The 20,535-nt window shown below is 37.1% G+C and overlaps 1 protein-coding gene across 1 annotated transcript; it reads left to right on the plus strand.

Moving 5' to 3' along the window:
* Positions 1-1,574: 1,574 nt before the first annotated feature.
* LOC139983042 (dolichyl pyrophosphate Man9GlcNAc2 alpha-1,3-glucosyltransferase-like) lies at positions 1,575-19,437 on the plus strand. Its single transcript, XM_071996379.1, has 12 exons — positions 1,575-1,807; positions 3,245-3,329; positions 8,945-9,034; positions 10,966-11,054; positions 11,397-11,547; positions 12,471-12,653; positions 13,405-13,540; positions 14,753-14,923; positions 15,329-15,399; positions 16,080-16,148; positions 17,136-17,268; positions 18,389-19,437. The coding sequence occupies exons 1-12, from the start codon at positions 1,705-1,707 to the stop codon at positions 18,653-18,655; spliced, it is 1,548 nt and encodes a 515-aa protein (XP_071852480.1). The 5' UTR covers positions 1,575-1,704; the 3' UTR covers positions 18,656-19,437.
* The last annotated feature ends 1,098 nt before the right edge of the window (positions 19,438-20,535 follow it).

Genomic DNA, 20,535 nt, shown 5'->3' on the forward strand with positions numbered 1-20,535 from the left:
GGCACTTACAGAGCTCAGTACTTTGTTCAGCATATATATATTTCTTACAGAATATATTTTTTGCACAGAATAGAAAGGCCTACCTGACATGTCAATAAAACATTGTATCCTAATTCACAAGTCAGTAATATGAGGTATAGCTTCGGCTTTTGTCCACAAACTTTCAGTTCTGTTACCAAATTGTTGACCCTTATTATGGCCATCAAGAAAAGACGAAACTTTGAATTCATCGGGGGTGTTGAAGAAATTGGGAGGGTGGCTGATCATTGTAGTACTTTGCTGCTAAATGATCAGAACAACCCAGATGGCTTGAAGAAATAAAGGAGGAAATTCAAAAAGAGTGGGCTCAACTCAAGTCTCAAGTCAGTGGCAAAAATATTCCATTTGGTCCCCTATCCCAGCTTGTAATCCAGGAAGGCTACAACTATCCTCTGTTGTCTGAATTATTTAAAATAATGTTACACCTTTTGCAAGCAAAGTAAGGCTTCCAAGCGGCAGGTTTAAGCAAATGCAAGTATGTTGGAGTTTACAGTTTTTGAGTTTTAGATTCTACGGATGCCCATAAGCTCACTTCCAATGCCAATAGCCCCCTATTCGTACGAGGCGTAACGCACATGTTATCTGATAGGCTGGTCGGTGGGAGATACTGTAGCTTATAAACAAGGTTTCCACAACTTGGCGTCTGGCGACTCAAAATGACCTTTGATCTCAATAAAATATTGTACTGAACGTGTAACAACTACATACTAAATATGAGATTCGTTCAACATTCCCTTCTTGAGATAACGTGTTTACAAGGTTTACACTATTTGACCCCTGGTGAACACAAATGACCTTTGACCTCCACATTAAACTAGAAGCTTTTGCTCCTTAATGTGGTCCCCTACTCACGAACTTAAATATGATATTGGTTTAAGCTTACATCCTTGAGATATCGTCTTTACAAGGTTTTTACTATTTGGCGGCCCCTGGTGACTCAAAATGATCTTTGACCTACCCACAAAACAAAAGGGTTCTTCTACCCAATGTGTTACTCATATACACCAATATTAGATTGGTCAAAGCTTCACTTCCTGAGATATCGTATTTACAAGCGAGGCGTTACACCCCCCCCCCCCAACACACACGCATACACACTCTCCGCCCGCATGAATGCATAGGTTACGATTGTCATCGAAACCAAAACTGAAATCTCTTGTTGCACACCCTCATTTTTACTGGAATAATAGCCTTAACCCCGCCTACATCGGCTGTCAATCAATCGTCGAAATTTCCGAGGAAGGGGATTGTCCGGGGGGAAATTGTCCGGGGGAAAATTGTCCGGGGGGGAAATTGTCCGGGGGGCAATTGTCATGGGTGGGAATTGTCCGGAGTGGGAATTGTCCGGGGGGCAATTGTCAGGGTTGGCAATTGTCCGGGTGGGAATTGTCCGGGGTGCAATTGTCAGGGTTGGGAATTGTCCGGGGGGCAATTGTCCGAGGAAGAATCGTCCGGGAGGTAATCGTCCGGGGGGAAATCGTCCAGGGGGGAATTGTCCGGGAACCGAACGGGCACATTGTATTTCATTCCACGGTCAGACACTACAATCAATGTATTTCAGTCTGTCTGAAACACTCATTTTTTAACAGTCAAAAGAGCCACGCTACATCTGGAAGAATTCTACAGGGGTTGATCGGTGGTGAGAGCAAGCAATTTGTCCTCACTATGTCTGACAATTCAACAACCACATACATGAACTCATACCTATTATTGATATTCTTTGCATGTCTTACAGTACGATGGTGTGTCTCAATCAACTCATATTCTGGTATGTTTATGTTGTTCATTTTTACATGTTTCCCAGTAAGGTCGTGTCAAGGACTAGCTAAAACTAGTACCAGTTCTGCTTTCTCGCGGAACTACTAAGACGGATCTCGTCATAGTTATTACTAAGTAGTAGCCTAGTGCCAGTCTATAGTCGTGAAGCTAAGACGAGAGCATGAGATCTTGAAATGAATCCCTTCTGGGAACTCATTGGTTTAACGTTGTGGTTCTAATTATGGTGGTTCTTGTATGCAGACGCTTTTTTAAAATGTCCCTATGTGAATGGGCGAAGTGGAACTTTTAGGGCCTTAGTTGGGCCCCACTCCTCCCCTCCCCTTTACAATTGATATCACAAAGATTTATAAAGAAAAAGGAATAATTCATTCTGGTATCACATCGCAAACAGCTATGCAAAATGGGCAAATTGCTACACAAGTGCATAGAATTAAGAGCAGTTTTTGTATGTATACAGGAACCATTGTATTTTTTACTGACAAAGATCAGAGCCTTATCAACTATAAATTAATCCTGTAGCATAATTTTGTTGGCTGCAAACATTGTATGATTGTGAACATGTATTTTCTGTCATGAAAAAAAAGGAACAGTGTAGTATATCTTCACTTATGCAGGCGCGTAGCCAAGGGGGGGCGAAGGGGGCAGCCGCCCCCCACTTGAGCATAATTTTTTTTTTTTTTTAAATGTTTTTATGATATCGCTAGTATTTTCAAAAGAGAAAATGCTAAGATGCAACTTACAAGGCCTGGGAAGTGCCATTTCCAGCGATCTGGGAGGCATTCTAAGCCAAAATTTTCTTGTACGCTTCGCGCCAACCATGGTGGCGCTACGCTTAGATAGTTTTCAATGCCGAATCTACAGTTTCGCCCCTCCCTTGGCAAATTCCTGGCTACGCGCCTGCACTTATGATATGGGTTAAACACTGACAGCTCTACGAAACCAGCTAAAGACCAAAACTTACATTTGGCACGAATATTGTACATGTGAAGAAAGAAAGTTGTCCTATTGGAACAGCTCACAAAATAGCACGTGAAATGTAGTCTTTGGTAAGGTTTTAACTGCTGCTACCTTCGTTCTAGTGTGGAAGACCAATTTCAAAATTTAAGCACAGTACTTAGCAGTTCAAATGCTTGAACAGCAGCCTTGCTGATTCTGATCATTAGGTAAGTTATAGCTCTATATGCCATGTTGCCAACCACTTCTTCAGTAGGAGTAATATAGTAATGAAGAGTCTAAATCAGAATACACAAGGTTAACATTCCTTGCCTCATAGTTCTCTGCTATGTGTGAACTACTTGTTTCTTTTTCTGTGAATTTAGTGCAGATCTGTTGCTCCATCCACCTATTGTGTCACGTAGCAATATGTTGACATCAATCATGTGGAATTCACCATGTCTGTAAAGTGAGTCTTTTTTCATTTTTTCAGGAGCAGGCAAACCACCCATGTATGGCGACTATGAAGCACAGAGACATTGGATGGAAGTGACTTTCAACCTCCCTGTGCAGAAATGGTTAGTCTAACTGTTTGTTTACATACAGTTCCATCACATCAAGATTGCACAAAACATTGGAAAGTCTCCTAAATGGTTGACTTTGATAAATCACTATCAACTTTCCAAAAGTGTGGCAACTTCTTCTCCAAACATCTGGAGTTAAGTTTAACAGTCCAAATTTAACAATAGATTGTGGTTTACACCCAGAATTATTGTTGTTAAATTAAACAGCCCATCAATGTTCATCAGCAGGAGAACCAAGGAGAAATCGGAAAGCCTGTCTAACCATTAGATGCTTTTTGTGTGTGTGTGTGTACAATGATTTGACTGGAGAATGTAATCTGTGATTAGGCAAATGCAAGGAACACAATGTTTCCCCTAATTCTGTCAATGTTTGGAACTGTGAAAGTGATGATTGAAGGAAATCTTAACTACAACATGTTTTGGTGCAAAAAAAGAAATGCACATATCGCCTATATATCTCGAAAACCAAGGGAGGCATCCACTATTATTGGTTGTAGAGTGATTTTAAAAATGTAAGTTTCATCAGTTCTTTCTGCCTGTGACATTCTAAGTTAATCAGAACTAAACTGCTAAAGATACACTCCCATTACCATTTTTGCAAATTTCTTTCAAACATGCAAATTTTAACAGCAGGCTACTAAATTACTGTTGACATAGAAAAACAACAATGATTTCTACGAATTCGCACGATTTTAGACTTTGGTTTTTTTTTCTATATAATACATGTGATTGAGTTATATATACTATAGAAAACGAGGTAAACTAATATCTGACTTTCCTACGGTCAAAGAGATTGATGAAATTGTATGTTTTTCAATACTAAAACATGTACTGGTTCATATATAAAGAATGTTACAAACAAAAAAGGATAGCACAGGATTCTCTGTACGTGAAGGGAAAACATTGTTCGTGTTTTGCCTAAAAATGTCAAAAAGCCTCTCACCTCTTCTTAGTATTAAATTTTAAGTTGTAGGAGCCTAACTTGTTGAATTTGCACGCAGCTTTCATGATGATTTTTAATTTCATTGCGTGAGAAGCAGGATATTAATTAGATCAAACAAATGGCATTAACACGTTCACTGTATTGGCCTAAGTAACTTATCCATCGCAGCAATCAAAGTTCTAATGAAAAACGCTGGCAATATCCGATTAACACAGTGCTGTTCTCGTTTAATTCCTGTAGAAAATCATAGACAAAATGTCAATGATTTACTACCAATTTCTTTAATTATTTACAAATTGTCTACTATTGTGGTTTACACGATGCATGGACATGTCAACAGAATCTCAGACTCATTTTATAGTCCAAGAGCTGACTGAAAAAGCCTTGGCTAATTCCCATTGATACTGACAGTCTACACATGAGAGGAATACGGAATTTGCCCCTAAAAGCACATTGATACTTCTGTTTTCATTTCTAAATATATATGGTATGAGCTTGTATGTATAAAGTTTTGTTGTATGAGAACTTAATCAGGTCAAAGAATTAGCATTGACACACTTACCATGTTTATGTGGAAAATCCACAGCAGAAATATAAAACTTAATCCACCGCAGCAGCAGCAGCAAATAACATTTTAGATAAAAAACAGCAGTTTCAACTGATATTTTCCATAACAAGTGTTGTCTTGAAATTTTCATCCTGTTTAGACCAGGATCTCTCGATCCCACTGTGAGACGGAGAGAGGAAAAACCAGTTTAGTTTTAGTTGTAACGAGTTAAGGCACAAGTTAATCAATCGCTGATATAATACAATAACTATGCAGTCTCACATTTAAACTTAACTGCATATTTGGATAAGGCATCTGAATGGATTTTTGGCATAAACAAAGGCTACTTCTAGTTCTTAAAATAATAAACTGAACCTGCTCAATCTTTCTAATAATTCAATACATAACAATACAATCAATCTGGATAGCCGTAAATACTTATTTCTATCTGGATCATTTCGGGGAATCCCCTACTCTTGTTGCTACGCAATGACGTCACCCCTCATGACAGTTCTAACGACCAAATGTACACGCTATAGCCTATCATAACGCTAGGTCACTGAGCAACATTACGTACAAAGAAATTACCTAAAATGTCACATCTACGGCATCCTGATACATATGATATACTATTATTAACAACATCAAGAAATAAATCACTTTTGTACTGATATGACTCGTGTAAATTATGATTTTGTACCACTAATCGAACTTTAACGACAAACAATTGTTATACGAATATACGTAGGCCCATGATAACACAGACATATCCTACATGCAAACCTGACGGCCTCGTTTATAACGAATATTAACTCCTATGTATCGATGGCAAATCTAAACCATCCGTCATAATGAAACACTTTTAATAACGACAAATATTTAATCAACAACCTAGTAATACTTCCATATTCACATGAAAGGGATTTAAGCATCATCTTACCTGTGAGACGGAGAGAGGAAAAACCAGTTTAGTTTTAGTTGTAACGAGTTAAGGCACGTGTTAATCAATCGCTGAGGCTCCGCCCACCATACGCGCTATTGAACGCCAAAACAAACAACAAAATTTTGGGTAGGGCACCGCTAATCATACCCATAACAATCCTCCACGTCAAATGGTATGGTAACATTTTCCTAACCTTTGCTGCTTCAATCCCACCAGAGACAGAACTGAACTCCTCTACCTGTCTTGCAATACAGCACTTATTATTATTATTAGTCACTACCAGATTAGTGTATGTCGTCCAGTTACAGAGTTGGTGATAATTAACAAATCATAATCATGGACGTTAAATATGAATGTAAGAGACTGACTTTGGTCAGCTTGCGGCTTTGATTTAAGCCAATGAGGCTTCCTAGCGAGTTCTAAAAAATTCACGCCTTCTGACTAGTTGGCTGATGAGTATACTGTATGGTATGATTATACAAGTTTCTTTTCTTCTGCCACGTCCCCCCCCCCTTCTCTTGCCAACAAACATGTTTTGTTGGCTTCAATAATAAAAGCCAATTTGCTGACTTCAAGTCTTCCACCCGAATTGGCATTGAACTTGCTTCGTGGGGTTCCATGTGTCTAGCTGGCATCTTGGATGTTTGGCAGATTACCAAAGTTTTTAAACATGATCAAGTTTATCAATTTGTGCCAACGAAGTTGTAGCTTACATATATCCGAGGTAAGGTTGAATATGCCAAACTTCCATGATCAAGTTTGTTTTTGCTATTGTCTTCTGGCCCAGTTTCAGTTAAGTGGGAAACTTCTAAGAGGTCCATTAACCGAGTGGGTGGTTGTGTCTACAGCATTTTCAGCCACCTGCTTGGCAGATTGCCAAGCAGCCAGGCATTTATGTATTATGCTAATTTACAGACCGTGGTTGGCGGCAACTTGACTGGCTTGCGATTGGACTACCCAAATATAGTGGTAGGTGGCTTCTATATTTCCATGACATCCAGGTCAGCGCATAAAAACATTCTGCATACATTACTGCAGAACTGCCAAGTGACCAGTTAGCTAGGTTGGCAACCTGGATTACAAGGACTTTTTTGTGCTCTGTTTTCTGTACTCTGAAGATTTCTGTGGTATCATACTGTAGCAAAGTTATCAACTAGTAACCAAAATTTCAAGGCTTGTTACTTCAGTTAAGAAGCTGTTAGTGACAAACTAGTATAGGAATTGGTGGATGATGCCATGAAGGGTGGGGTTCATATTGTGTTGGAATGGTGCAAGTTATATACAGGTATCATACAATAGTAGAGGATGATTAGCAAAACTCTGACACCTATATGGAATAACTGGATTATATTCTCAGATGTTATTCATTAATAATTGTGCTGCTGTGTTGAACTACTACAACCAGTTATGGTGAGTGTCTCAACTTCTCAAGTGTTATTTACTCTGTTCTTGTTTAAGCCCTTATTTTACCTTTCACTTAGCGAATGAAACCAACTTGTATAAGAAAGGTAGCAAATACAAAATCAATCTTGTTGACACTTGTTTAAGCTTTACATAAATGTAGACATAAACCAGTAAATGTAAGACAAAGTGCTGTGATCATTTTTAATTTAACAATGTTGGAGAAGTTCAGGAAATAATTAGTTATTAGATACAGGTTGCCTGTATGATGTTTCCATTCAATATGTGTGTGTGTTGCTGCTATGAAGTACACAATCCTCCATGAACCTTCTTTATGTAGCAGAAACTCCAAATTTCCCTCTTAACCAGATGTTCTTTGGTGTTTGGTTTCAAAAGTCGACAAATTTGATCCTAATTTTTTTATATTAACCCCCCCCCCCTCCCCCACCAATAGCATACCTAGGCATTTAGTTCATATTGAAGGGAAAACGGCAGAAGAAGGCATGCAATGCAAATTTTCAGTTTCCTGTGTTATCCAATGTTTTATAATTAAATAAATGCTCCCTTAATCTTGTTGTGAATTGAATTCCACTTAGGCCAGAAACGTCAGGATTAGCTGACACATCCCAACGCTTTCTGATAGCAGTTCTTGTTGGTATATTGGGAACTGATCGATATAAGATCTTGCTACATAGAAATGTGATAAACCACATATTCTGTCGTGAGTATCACTGTTTGTTTTGGGAAGAGAAAATGTCACAAAGCATCAAAGTGTATACTTGCGTCAGAAAAAGAGTTTTGTTTCCTTAATATCCATCCATGAAAGCTTAGCTCATAGCGGCTGGGATATTTCCTCATTGCCTACAGTATGTATACATCATGCTGAAGGTGTGTGACCACTTGTGTGTGCAGTGCAAAAGAACTTCTTCTGTGCACATATTTTGTGGCTTTGGAATTAAATAGATGGATGTCTAGCTGGCTGGCTCATACTAACAATTAAGTGAAGCATAGGAGAAGGGAAAGAATGCAGCCATGTAAATATTAAGGATGTATTGTCATAATGTTACTTGAAGCTGGGTGGTGTGAAGTGAAATTCTGGTAAAATCATTTATACTGTTTTATCCTGTATATCCTACTGCAGAGTCTAGTGTTCTTTTTCCAGAACTTTGAAGCCAAGGAATGCTTCCTCAAAATTTCTGATTACCCATAATGCAGAATGAATATTAAAAAAGCTACTACTATTTATATTTTTTTCTCCACACCTTTCTGTCATTGTCCTTCTCCAGTTTATTCCCTACCCTGCTCCTTTAATCCTCCCTTTGTCCCTCCACTGTTTATCTCCTACAGTACCGCTCCTCTTCCCCTGTTGCTTTCTTCTCTCCATCCCTTGTCCACTAATCCCCTTACATGTATCTCATTGTGTTCACCGTGCTCATTAACCTGTCTGTATTCTGTGCTTGTTTTTGTCCCTTCTGTTACTGTTACTTGTCATTTAGCCTCTGAAGAATATCCTGCTAGGGTCAAAACATCAGGCCAACTTACTTTTACACATGTATACTATTTATATAGTAAGTGGAGGTAAAGGTCAATACCACTCTTTTATTTTCCACAATATTCTTCAACATTTTCAAGTTTTGGGAGTTTATGAAATGATGGATCATTTAACATCGGCACCTTCTCTTTAAATATCAAGGATTCTGACAGGGTTACCTGGTGAAATGCAGAGTTTACAATAATGCAATGTAGAAATCACACCTCTTTATCATCTCTTACAGGTACCAGAATTCCTCAGACAATGACCTTCAGTATTGGGGCCTAGACTATCCACCCCTAACAGCTTACCATAGCTGGCTTTGTGGATATGTGTAAGTTGACCTTTCATGAAAATGTAGTAAGAATACATACATTTATAAATGATCCAGTACAATTCACAAGATTGACAACTTAAAAAATCTGAATGTCAAATTCACTATTGCCTTGAACTGCTCCCAATTTATCATTTAAAGGGCCTGCGCTAGCCATGATCAATTCAATAAAATCTTGCTTAAATAACAACTGTTTTGTAATGGCAAGGTCATGATCCAATTATACTCAATGATCACTGCTACTGCTGCTGTTAAGTAGCCTGCACAAAGTAGACTAGCGACAGTATGCAAAGACATTTAATCAATTATGATTACGTCAGCCAGACCAAGATTTATACTGCCATATGTGTAGGAGTTAAAAGCATTCTGGTGCTGTGGCCGAGTGGATAAAGGTGGTGGCATTTGAAGCAGTGAAGCTTAGCAATCAGGAGGTCAGATCATAGTAAGGTTGGTTTTTCATCCAAGAGCAATTTATGGTTTTCTCATCTGCAATGACTCGTGCTAAATTGAACAGAACTCAAATTTGGGTGAAATGTTGCATTTGAAGCCACCGACATGAAAGTTGTAAGCCCTTGTGGGCTTCACCCACATTCATGGTTGCTTAAGTGTGTAAAAAAAACTGCCTGGTTATGATTATTATTCTAAAGGAAACAGTGTGAAGTTTAGTCATTCCATACATGAGGGATGTGTACTGTAATAGCTCAAAGATTGGAGGAATAAATTTCTAAGATTAAAAAGCTCCAAAAGGGAAACCATTGAAAGGAATATGTAAGACACACATCTTCAGTACTTTAGTTCCTGTTAGCAGTCTCCTCTTCTCATAGTTTCAGAATTTACAAGCACTTATCCAAAAATGGCTGAAACCCTTCACTGGCTTTTAGCTCTCTTCCCCTTCTCTATTTTTCTCCACACCTCTCTGTCTTTGTCCCTCTCCAGTTTATTCCCTACCCTGTTCCTTTAATCCTCTCTTTGTCCCTCTACTGTTTATCTCCTACCTCTCCTCTTCCCCTGTTTCTTTCTTCTGTCCATCCCATGTCCACATATAATCCCCTTTCATCCATCTCATTGTGTTCACCATGCTCATTAACCTGTCTGTATTCTGTGCATGTTTTTGACCCTTCTGGTACTGTTCTGTTACTTGTCCTTTATCCTCTGAAGAAGATCCTGCTAGGATCGAAACGTCAGACCATTCATTCATTTCTTTATTCCAGTATAAATTTACAGAGAAATTTATAAATAGGATAAAAATATAACAATATACAAAACATCAAAATACAGGTTAAGACATATAAAAGTTTATTAGACTAAGTTAATATTGAAAACCTAAAAAGCTTTACAAAAGTTATCCAAATTATCAAGGAGCTACAACAAAGGATCTAAGACCAACTTACTTTTATACACCCTTCACTGGTAACCATTCATTCAGTAAAAAACTAGAAGCATGTAACTAAATGCAGCCAGTTAAACGTACATTGAAGAAGGTGGTTTGTATTTCCTTACCAAAGTAATTCAGCTCTGTTGTACTTTTCACCAGACATACTCGCTTTTGGGTTCGGACACCTCTGAATTTTCAATAAAAGTGTTATGCAAATATTACTTCTTTTTTTCCCTTTAAATATTCCAAGAAATGTATTAAAGTCAATCTAGTCAGTAGAATCATAACTCAACGAAGTGGCTAGTTAGTCTGGTCTGTTTTATATCGATAGCAAAATGGGTCCAGAGCTTTATATACAAGTCAGGCAGGTTTGTGGGCTCACATTGGCGTAGCTTAGATACTTTATTTTGAATGTCCCAGAATTTGTTTTCATTTCTTACGTCTGTTGTGACAGCCACACCAGTGCAGCCATCTGTCAATATGCATGTTGTGCTAATGTATTTGTGCGTGGTAGGGTATGTACTAACACAGACCCAATTATTCTTGTTACCTGCAGAGCAGACAAGATTAATCCGGACTGGGTAGCGTTGCAGAGTTCAAGAGGATATGAGAGCGATACGCACAAGCTGTTCATGCGGTATACTGGTAAACATCACAAAAAATTGCTGAACGAAACATGTTATTTTTTATGACAGTATCCCAGGTGACAGACACTTAGTTGATTTATTCTGAATTACCAGATGAGAATCACATTCGGATATTCCCTTTGTTGTGACTATAATGTGAAAGCAGACCTATGTTTTTGAGTCCATGATCATTGTCTGACAAATTTATCTCTTCAAATTAAATGGTCTTTGCCTTTCGTTTGCTCTCCGCAAAGTTAATCCAGTAATGGTACAAAATAGACAATAAAAAAATAATTGAAGTGATTTGAAATGCGAGATTTGAAGTAAACAACCCTCTTGACTTGTCAATTTCTCTTCACAGTGATGATAGTTGATGTGATCCTCTACTTGCCTGCCATCCTTCTCTTTTACTTGTTTGCAATCAAGGGCAAGACGATAGGAGAGAGGCTGTTCCTAACGTCAATCGTGCTGTTGTATCCAGGACTGATACTGATTGATCATGGACATTTCCAGTATCCTTGACTCTTATGTTAAATAAGCTTTAATTGCCAGTGAGTGTAGAGAGTAGGAACAGTCTGGATAAAAATGATGTATGACTTCATCAAGTCCCAACTAGGACCAGAGGACTTGTACACTGTTGTCAACAGGAGCAGGGTGGGCAGGTGGGCAGGTGGGCAGGTGGGCAGGGGAATTCAACACAGGGAAGGCTTGCATCAATCATTGAGAAAGGGATAAGCACCATTTTGATGATAGCAGTAGAGATCAGTCCATAAGAGAACATCTCCATTAAACATTACTGTAAATGAACAAAATATAGTAAATATGCAATCTCTACAATTGGCAGACCAGGGAACAGATTTTGTCAAAAAATACAAATAAAATTAACAAATGCACAGGAATTTTGGGATGGAGTGGGGAAGGGCTAGTGCACAGGTGACACTAAGCATTGTTTATAGCACATTGGGAAGTTGTTAATACCTGGTCTTTCCTGAAAAGTTACAGCATATAGTATATATTATAGTATTGATCACCAGACCGAAGCAGATTCAACACAAAGAGTTTTGCTGTAGACACTGCAGTGTCAAAAGTAGGATGCTGAGGGGGACTGCCTCATCACTGCAGTTAGGCAGCATGGATCATTACCAGGCTGTCTGGTAACATGATCTACAGTTTAACACAATAGCTACTGCTGGTCTACAGAGACAGTAACCTCTGTTGTTTTCAGCATTGCTGCAGGGGAGTATACAGCATTCTGTGGCATTTCTATTTGACTTCGTATCTGATGGAAAGTTCATAAACTTATCGAAATATTCATAATTTTAGACAGGTATTTCTAGCAAAATTTAACAAATGTACTTTCATTTATTGTAGAGTACACATATTACAAAGCTTGACTTCCTTGTTTTTCATAACAGTCCATGATTGCTTTCTGTAGATATAATAATGCCAGCCTTGGGTTGACAGTATTTGCCGTGACCTTCGTCAGTCTAGGTCATGACCTTTGGGGTTCTTTCTTCTTCGTCTGCGCTCTGAATTACAAACAGATGGAACTTTATCATTCCGTTCCTTTCTTCTGTTTTCTCCTCGGAAAATGCATCAAGTCCTCTGAGGAAAATGGGTAAGAAACCATTTAATGTCACACAATCTGTATTAAAGGTCAAATCCCTACTGTATGTGCTCATCCTCGGTAATTTGTTCTAAACTAAGCTTGGATCCATAAATCCAGTATATTTGCTCTCCTATTGCCAGCTTTATGTGTGTCTGCTATAGTTGTAGCGAAGAGAATAAACTTTTACATTATCATTACTTGTCTTTCTTCCGTCATTAAGTTGCGAGTTTAACATTGACCGCCTGAACCATGTGCTATTTTAAAGTGAGAGTATGTCATTGCTCAAATGCTGTAATGTAAACCACAGTGTTATAATTACTCTATAACCAGAATGTGCAATCAAAGTGTGTTTCTGGATGTCATAGTGTACCAATACCCTGGAGGCTGGGCAATTGAAACTATAAACATGCATTAAAGCAACTATGTATATACAATACTCATGTTGCTGTTGACAAGGGAGAAAAAAACAAATAAATTTGCCATCATATGGAAAGGATCAGTTACATAATTATAAAATGTGTGACCAAGTTCTTTGTTTTTTTTGTTAAAGAGAAAACATACTCTCATTTGATTTTGGACACTCAATGAACGGCCCATTATATTACAATAATTGCAATTCTGTTTCTTATCAAGATACTCAATAGTTTGATGTTACAGTCGACTCAGTATCATAATTTGAACCTTTCTGCATCCTGTTAATAGTAATGCTCTTTAACATTCTGACCATTATTCCACTGGACCTTTCTTTTTTTCTCATCAGCTTGTGGAAACTAATTAAAATTGGGTCTGTGGTCGTATTAACCTTTGGACTTTGTTGGTTACCATTTCTGAGGGATACAGATGTTGCTCTACAGGTCCTACGTCGCCTCTTCCCTTTCGGAAGAGGTCTCTTTGAGGTAAGTCCTGACCAATCCTGTCCTGCCCACTAAGAAAGAGGACTTGACCCACCAAAGTGTGAGGTACCCTTACACATAAACTGGTCTCTCTCTCTCTGAGAATACTGTCAGGTTGAGGCAGGGAATAATTTATCCAGTACTCCATCACAAAATGCTATTCAGAATGGTTAAAATGCTACATAGGTGCATAACAGTTTTGTACACAACAGACATAGTATTTTATTGTGTAAAAGTAAGTTGGCCTGACATTTCGATCCTAGCAGGATCTTCTTCAAAGGCTAAATGACAAGTAACAGTAACAGAAGGGATGTGACACGCACAGGAAAAGCGTGGTGAACACAAAGAGATAGATGTAAGGGAGTTGGTAGACAAGGGATGGAGAGAAGAAAGAGAGAAATTACAATAAAATAGTAAATTTTATTAGAGACAAATTTCAGAACCTTCAAAACTGCTACACAAAAATATGAATACTTCAACTATTTCCTGTTAGGTTCAAGAGATGAAAAGGTTTATAAACAGCAGATGGGCTATAAAGGCTTTCATTATTCATCACTATAATTGATTGGTAGTTTACTGTGTTCTTACAAACAGGAAGAAGCTATAATGTGCTGAAAACTTAATTTATCATGTGAAGATATTAATCAAATATCCCATATCTTGTGTTTTTTTCAATGGGAAACTCAAGTAGTACTAAGCTAATGAGAGAAATGTTGAGAAAATTGCTCATGAAGTGTGTATGTTCACTGCTTCTGTAGAATCTCATTAGAATCACTTGAGCTGATTTGATAAACCATCAGAGAAGATTTGAAATTGAATCCCCAAAGTAGGCCTTTAGAAGTTAGCATAACTTAGTAGTTTCTTTTAAGAATATTTAAGTAAAAGTTCAGCATATTTTTCTTAAGTATTCCAAGTTTCTTTTTCATGTGATTAATAAATATCATGATCATGTGTCTCAGAGAAAAATGTCAACTGTGTAATCACATTTATTAAAATTCTTGCTCGTAAACCATCACATTGTACAAAATCTAGGTTGGTGTCTTTTGGCAGCAGTATGTCAAGGAATTCATTTTTCATTTGGTAACTTATTTATGCCAAACTGCATTAATCTTCTGTAATATTCACTGCAGAAGTGCAGGGATATCATCCAAACTAAGTTTTCCCTGCTAGATGTATGATTAATTATATGTTCTTGTCATATTTTGGTTTCTTCAGGATAAAGTATCTAACATCTGGTGTGTTCTGGATGTTCTTTTCAAACTGAAGAGAAACATAGCACAAGATCATCTAGTCCTCCTGAGCCTAGCAACCACTATTATGTGTTTGCTGCCCTCTGCATTCCATTTACTCCTCAATCCTACCATAGAAAAATTTAAGTATTCACTGGTAAGTAAAAAAATCAATTTTATGGTAACACTCATGCAAGTTTCGTTGAGTTTCTTTGTGGAAAAATCCCTTTGCTCACATAGTATCCCTATTCACATGTACAATGCAAAGAATTGGGACATATTTGTGAACTGCTTTTACTTTTGTGAATTCTGGTTATAAGATATGATCATAACTTGAATACTGTTATATGTTATGAAAATTATTTGTTTGTTCATGTAAACATATACCTGGGTTTTTGTTAGTACTGTACACAGCTGCCAAACATTTCATTTTCTAATGTTACACTGGACTTTAACCAACTGCAACGTATTACCAGCTACCAGCCTCACTCCCCCTCCCCTCCCTCACCCCAGTTTGTTACTACATGAAAACTGCAGATTTTCATTTTTATTTCCACTGCAGGTTAATTGTTCACTGGTATTTTTCTTATTTTCTTACCAAGTGCATGAAAAGAGTATATTAATACCAGCATTGTAAGTATAATATGTAACTTGTGATAACTTCATTTATAAAGCTCATATTATTCCTGTTGTACCTTTATAAGGTAGTCATTTATTTATAGCATGTCTGTTATTAACTAATATTTGATGTTTTAAAGTTTTTTGTTAGTTTTTCTTTAACCTCATTTACATATATCCATATCTTTAATGTGTATCCCTATGACAATTTCTAGCAGTATGAAAACAACCATGTCTGTGTAGGAGAAGATAGTCCTGGAAAGAGAATTTCCTCTGTAAATTTCAAAAGTGCCTAACCATGGTTGTGTCGCCTCTCAAAGTGTTTCACTAAGCCATGGCACACAATCACCACGTCTCATTTGCATATTGTAGGTGTGGGGCTGAAGAGATTCAAACTCACACAGTTTAGTTGTTTCACATGGTTAATAGAGTATCATAGTGATACACATTCCAGTGAGCAATATTCAATTTTATATGATGAGAAATGCATTAAAATGACTTAGATTATATTTTCAAACACAATGAAGGGGCATTGAGTCACTCCTGCAAGACTAAAGCTATCGAAAACTTGTAATTCTGACTTTGCTCTCACACTGTACATATCTGAGTGGAATCATCACACCGGTTATTCTTGTGAGGGGAACAATAGTTTACTTCACTTTGACCTTTATTGTTTTCTCCCTCCTTTGTTCCAGATCTGTGTGTCTAGTCTTCCATAATCAGCCATTTCTTGCCTCTTGGTTTCTCCTTATTTCTACATTCAGGTAAGAATTCAAAGCCTTACCAGTTTATAGTTTCAATGGTGTCACTAAATATGGCTTTTAAAAGAAAGTACCCACAGTTCAACTCTACAAAGTATATTCTAGATATGAAAAAAACCATTTTCTTTTAAGAGTTGGCAAAGAAAAGTGATGATATTCCTAAATGTAAATGAGTATTTGAACAGTCAAATTTTAAGTTCTTATAACAAGTAGAAAAACAGCTGAACCTTAGTATTGTACATTCCTATCACGATATGAAGTGAGTTTTTAGTTGCGGAACAAGTTTTCCATAGCTATTAAACTCTTTTTCGTCTTTTTGTTAGATGGTCTACTCAACTTTATCCACATGCCTTCTCAAATTCATGCCAAAGCATGCAAAATCTGTTTTTCTGAATGGAATAAAAAAACATGCACCGTGTAGAATTTTGCCAAAGAATTATTATCACATTTGTTTTATATTTATACACTTTATCAATTATGTTATCGGTGAAAACGAAATGAACCGAGGCAGGAAGAAAGGAAAAATAGAAAGCAGTCTGAGAATCGGAATGTTCTGATGATGGTTGCCAAAGGAGTCTATAAATTTGAGAGATGTGTGACAACCAATTGACTTCCTGGCATGGTCAAGTTACAACACTGATTGACATATCATCAATTGTTGTAATATTTAGGAAAACAAAACAGTTTTTTTCATATTTCCAGACAATATGGGCTTGACTGTAATAAGAATTCCTTTTTGCTGTTTTTCAGATTCCTTTTATTTATTTATTTCTGTTTTTTTATATTTGTTTGTGCAATTCCTGTAAATGGTACTAGGGAATTGTGTATGCCTGCTGGATTACTGTACATGTTCATGTATATATGTCTGTTATAGGTGATTCCTGAAACTTAAATGACAATCTGGCCCCTACATTAAGTTCACTGTCATAATGATGTATCGGTGACAGGTAACATCTTTACCATTTTTAATATGCTTGGTTTGTTTCTCAGCATGTTCCCTTTGCTGATGAAGGATGACCTCGTCCTGCCATACTTTGCCCTGACTCTGTTATTCATCACAGCTGTAGTCTTTTATCTAGTGCTGTTTGAACACCAGTCTACGAGTACCTTCTTAATATTGTTGGTAAGTGGGTCCAGTTCCCGTCTCAGATGCTAGCCTCTGTGATACATATCTGTGTATTTTATTTCTGTATGTTCTAGATTGTCTGCTGCAATGTTCTGTTTTGATTTTCTGTTCTAATCTGATTTTTTTTTCAAATCCAGTTTGATAAGATTAAAGTGCATGCTAAAAGTTGGAGAGATAAAAGGTAGCACATTTGTTGTGTAGTTGGTCCATTCTTGATAAACCTCATCAACATAGATCTTGTCAACATAGACCAACTCTCCATGGTGCACTGTGAGCAGAATCCTTGGTTTGATATGTCCTGGTCGAATAATGTAAAGAAGAATGTGTGCTAGTAATGTTTTCATAGCTGTTCTGGTTTTCAAGTTATTCGGCTTTAAAATATGTTAAATCTCTGGAATGCTCCTACAAGGCTGAATTGATGATGACCACAGCTTTTCAGTCCAGGCCTAAAAGTTAATCCATTGTTTTAAAAGTTCCAATAACTCCACTGAAACATGTTCTTTTAACATTATATGAAGAACAGAGCATTCTTGAATGACATTCAGGACTATTTGTCATTGACAGAGTTGTGCAACATGCTAAACATTTATTTGAGGCAATAAAAGTCTTTATGTTTTTACTATTGAGTTTTGTGTTGCACTTGAGGAACTGACCTGATGGTCTGTGTGTTAGACTTAATAGTCCAGTCACTTTAATTGATGAACCTCAGATGTTTAAAGGGTCATTTCTCAAAACTCTAAAGTAGCAAAGACATACAACCTGAACTGAAAGCAGTGATTTTTTTAAGGTCTACAACATAACAAAATTAATATTGTGCCCAAAGTCATCCTTTAACAACTTTAATGATAGCATTTTTAATATTTAAGCTAAAGTACAGTTCCATAGTGTGCCCTCAATCATAATCAAAAGGCAATTAGCAAGTTATCCTCTTGCAGTCGGGCTCAGACCTGTGTATAAATCTAGGTTGCCCTTTGCTGTTCTTTTATATTATTATTTCCAATGAATTTCACATTGTTGAAAGAGAAGAACATCTCTATAGAATGTAAAATTTCATATTTTCATAAGAGCAAATCTTATTTTCATTTGGGTGATAAAGAGTTTTTTCCCTCTTCAACAGGGTATGTTATCTGTATGTGGAAGTGTCTCCATTAGCACTGTAGCAGTGACCATTCCTGCACCTCCAAGATATCCAGATATCTATCCAGTCTTGATATCTGGGTATTCCTGCGGCCATTTCTTGTTCTTCCTACTTTATTTTTACTACGCTCAACTTAGCTGTGAATTTGACGGGAACGATACGAAATCCAACAAACAAGCAAAGCTGAAAGTTCCAAAAAAGAAACAGAAATATCAGCACAAGAAAAAAGGAAAGAAAAGAGATTAAATATACACAATGTGAAGTATAGAATATGTATTTGATCTTACATCGTTCCTCCTTTCCTTTGTGGTTTTAAAATTGTTTTATATACTGTACTTTCATGATGCTTACTGGTATCAAATTGCTGCACAATTTTTTGTACTAATTGTAACAACTTTGTGTCAAAAAGGGTTAACATCTACATCAAATTGTTGCGTTCTTGTTTTGATTCAAAGTAGGAAGCTGGAAAAATTACTGATACTGCAGATTGTCAAATTGTTAGTGTTGAATAATCTCTAATATTGTCCTTACATTGGGTTAATGTTACAGTTTTAGAGGTCCAATACACATAGTTCATAAAGCATCAAATATTAAATAGTATTAATAAAATATCATTCTTTATTGTATCATTGACAACCTGATCAAATTTCTTTATTATCAGTAAACTTTTACTCTTTCTTTGACCTTCATTGAAAATTTGCTGAATTTAAAATGTTGTACCTGTGAACTAATTATGCATTATTATGATAAGAATTTCTATATTATATGTCACTGGATATAGTGAAGTTTGCAAATTACAAAAAACTATCTAGTTTGCTTCTTTTTTGTAACAGGAAGTGCCTTATGTACATTGAGTACAACAAATTATGATAATAAACTGGTGCTCAGCAAATAAAATCAATATGAATTTGTGAAAGACATTGCAGTGTGACATTTCCATACCAATTATTAATGTGATACGCTGTATACATGCTTCTTTGCCTCTACCCTTTGAGAGAGATAAAGAAATAAAGAATTATGCTGCATGATTTCAATATCTGGTATAGTCATATTTTTCTGTTTAATTGTCCAGGTGAAGATTACCATCAATGCTGAAAGAATCAAACAGGACCAAGATGTAAATGTATAAACATTGGGTTTAGGTCAAATTTCTGTTCCCGAAGTACAGTATATCAAACCTTTATATGCTGCTGCCCCTCCCCCACCCACCCCCACCCTGCTTCCACACCATAATACCCAACATCTGCTGGGTCAGATTATCCTCTCAGACCCTTACAAAAACTTAATTGAGAAACCCTGATATATTGTATGTTATTTGTTTTTAATGCTAACGGCCTATTGGGACTTTCTTTTCTCGTTTCGGTGATAATCTTAAACTTTGCATTCATGATGGCGTATGTGTGTGAGTGCGTTTGTGACGCCCAGCTTGTAAACACAATATCTCAAGAAGGGGAGGCCAGACCAATTTCATATTTGATGTGCAGAGGTACCACGTTTAGTACAAGAAGCCTCTTGTTTTTGGTGGAGGTCAAAGGTCATTTGGGGTCACCAGGGGTGAAATTGTGAAATCCTGGTAAACAAGATATCTCAAGATTGGAATCATGGGCAGACCTTATATTTGGTGTGTAGGAGTACCACATGTTGTATAAGAAGCCCTTTGTTTTTGGTGCAGGGCAAAGGTCATTTGGGTCATCAGAGGTCAAATCGTGAAACCCTTGTAAACATGTACACCCTCATTATACATTACGTCAGATTCATGAAGAAAACAGCTCGTTTTATTATCGAAACCACAATGCATTTTTGAATTCTGGTTTAATTACTAGCATTCTCAGTAAGCGCATCATTGGATGTATCAGTTGCGTAAGAAGCTATTACAAACTAGGAATGGGTGGGGCGAAAACCGGTGGGATTTGGGCGGGGATCTTCACCCGGAAGTGTTTTGGTTTGTAGATGCTGATGTGGGCTATTTTATCTCTCTACTGCAAATTGCGACTATATTATCAAAAACCTCCACAAAATTGTCTTGTTTGTCGGAATTAGAATTACTTTCTATAACGTAATTTTGACATAGTTCACCTTTTCCGGCTCCTCGCTACCATAAGAAGTTCGACGTCAGTGCAAGTAAA

Source organism: Apostichopus japonicus, chromosome 2 (genome assembly GCF_037975245.1).
Source record: "Apostichopus japonicus isolate 1M-3 chromosome 2, ASM3797524v1, whole genome shotgun sequence".
In the NCBI taxonomy this organism is placed as follows: domain Eukaryota; kingdom Metazoa; phylum Echinodermata; class Holothuroidea; order Aspidochirotida; family Stichopodidae; genus Apostichopus; species Apostichopus japonicus.

Bases quoted from the DNA above. Each gene is read 5' to 3' on its own strand.
- LOC139983042 (XM_071996379.1), top strand. From the start codon at position 1,705: ATGTCTGACAATTCAACAACCACATACATGAACTCATACCTATTATTG. The intron at 3,330-8,944 runs GTTAGTCTAACT...CATCTCTTACAG, and splicing joins AACCTCCCTGTGCAGAAATG to GTACCAGAATTCCTCAGACA. The intron at 9,035-10,965 runs GTAAGTTGACCT...TGTTACCTGCAG, and splicing joins AGCTGGCTTTGTGGATATGT to AGCAGACAAGATTAATCCGG.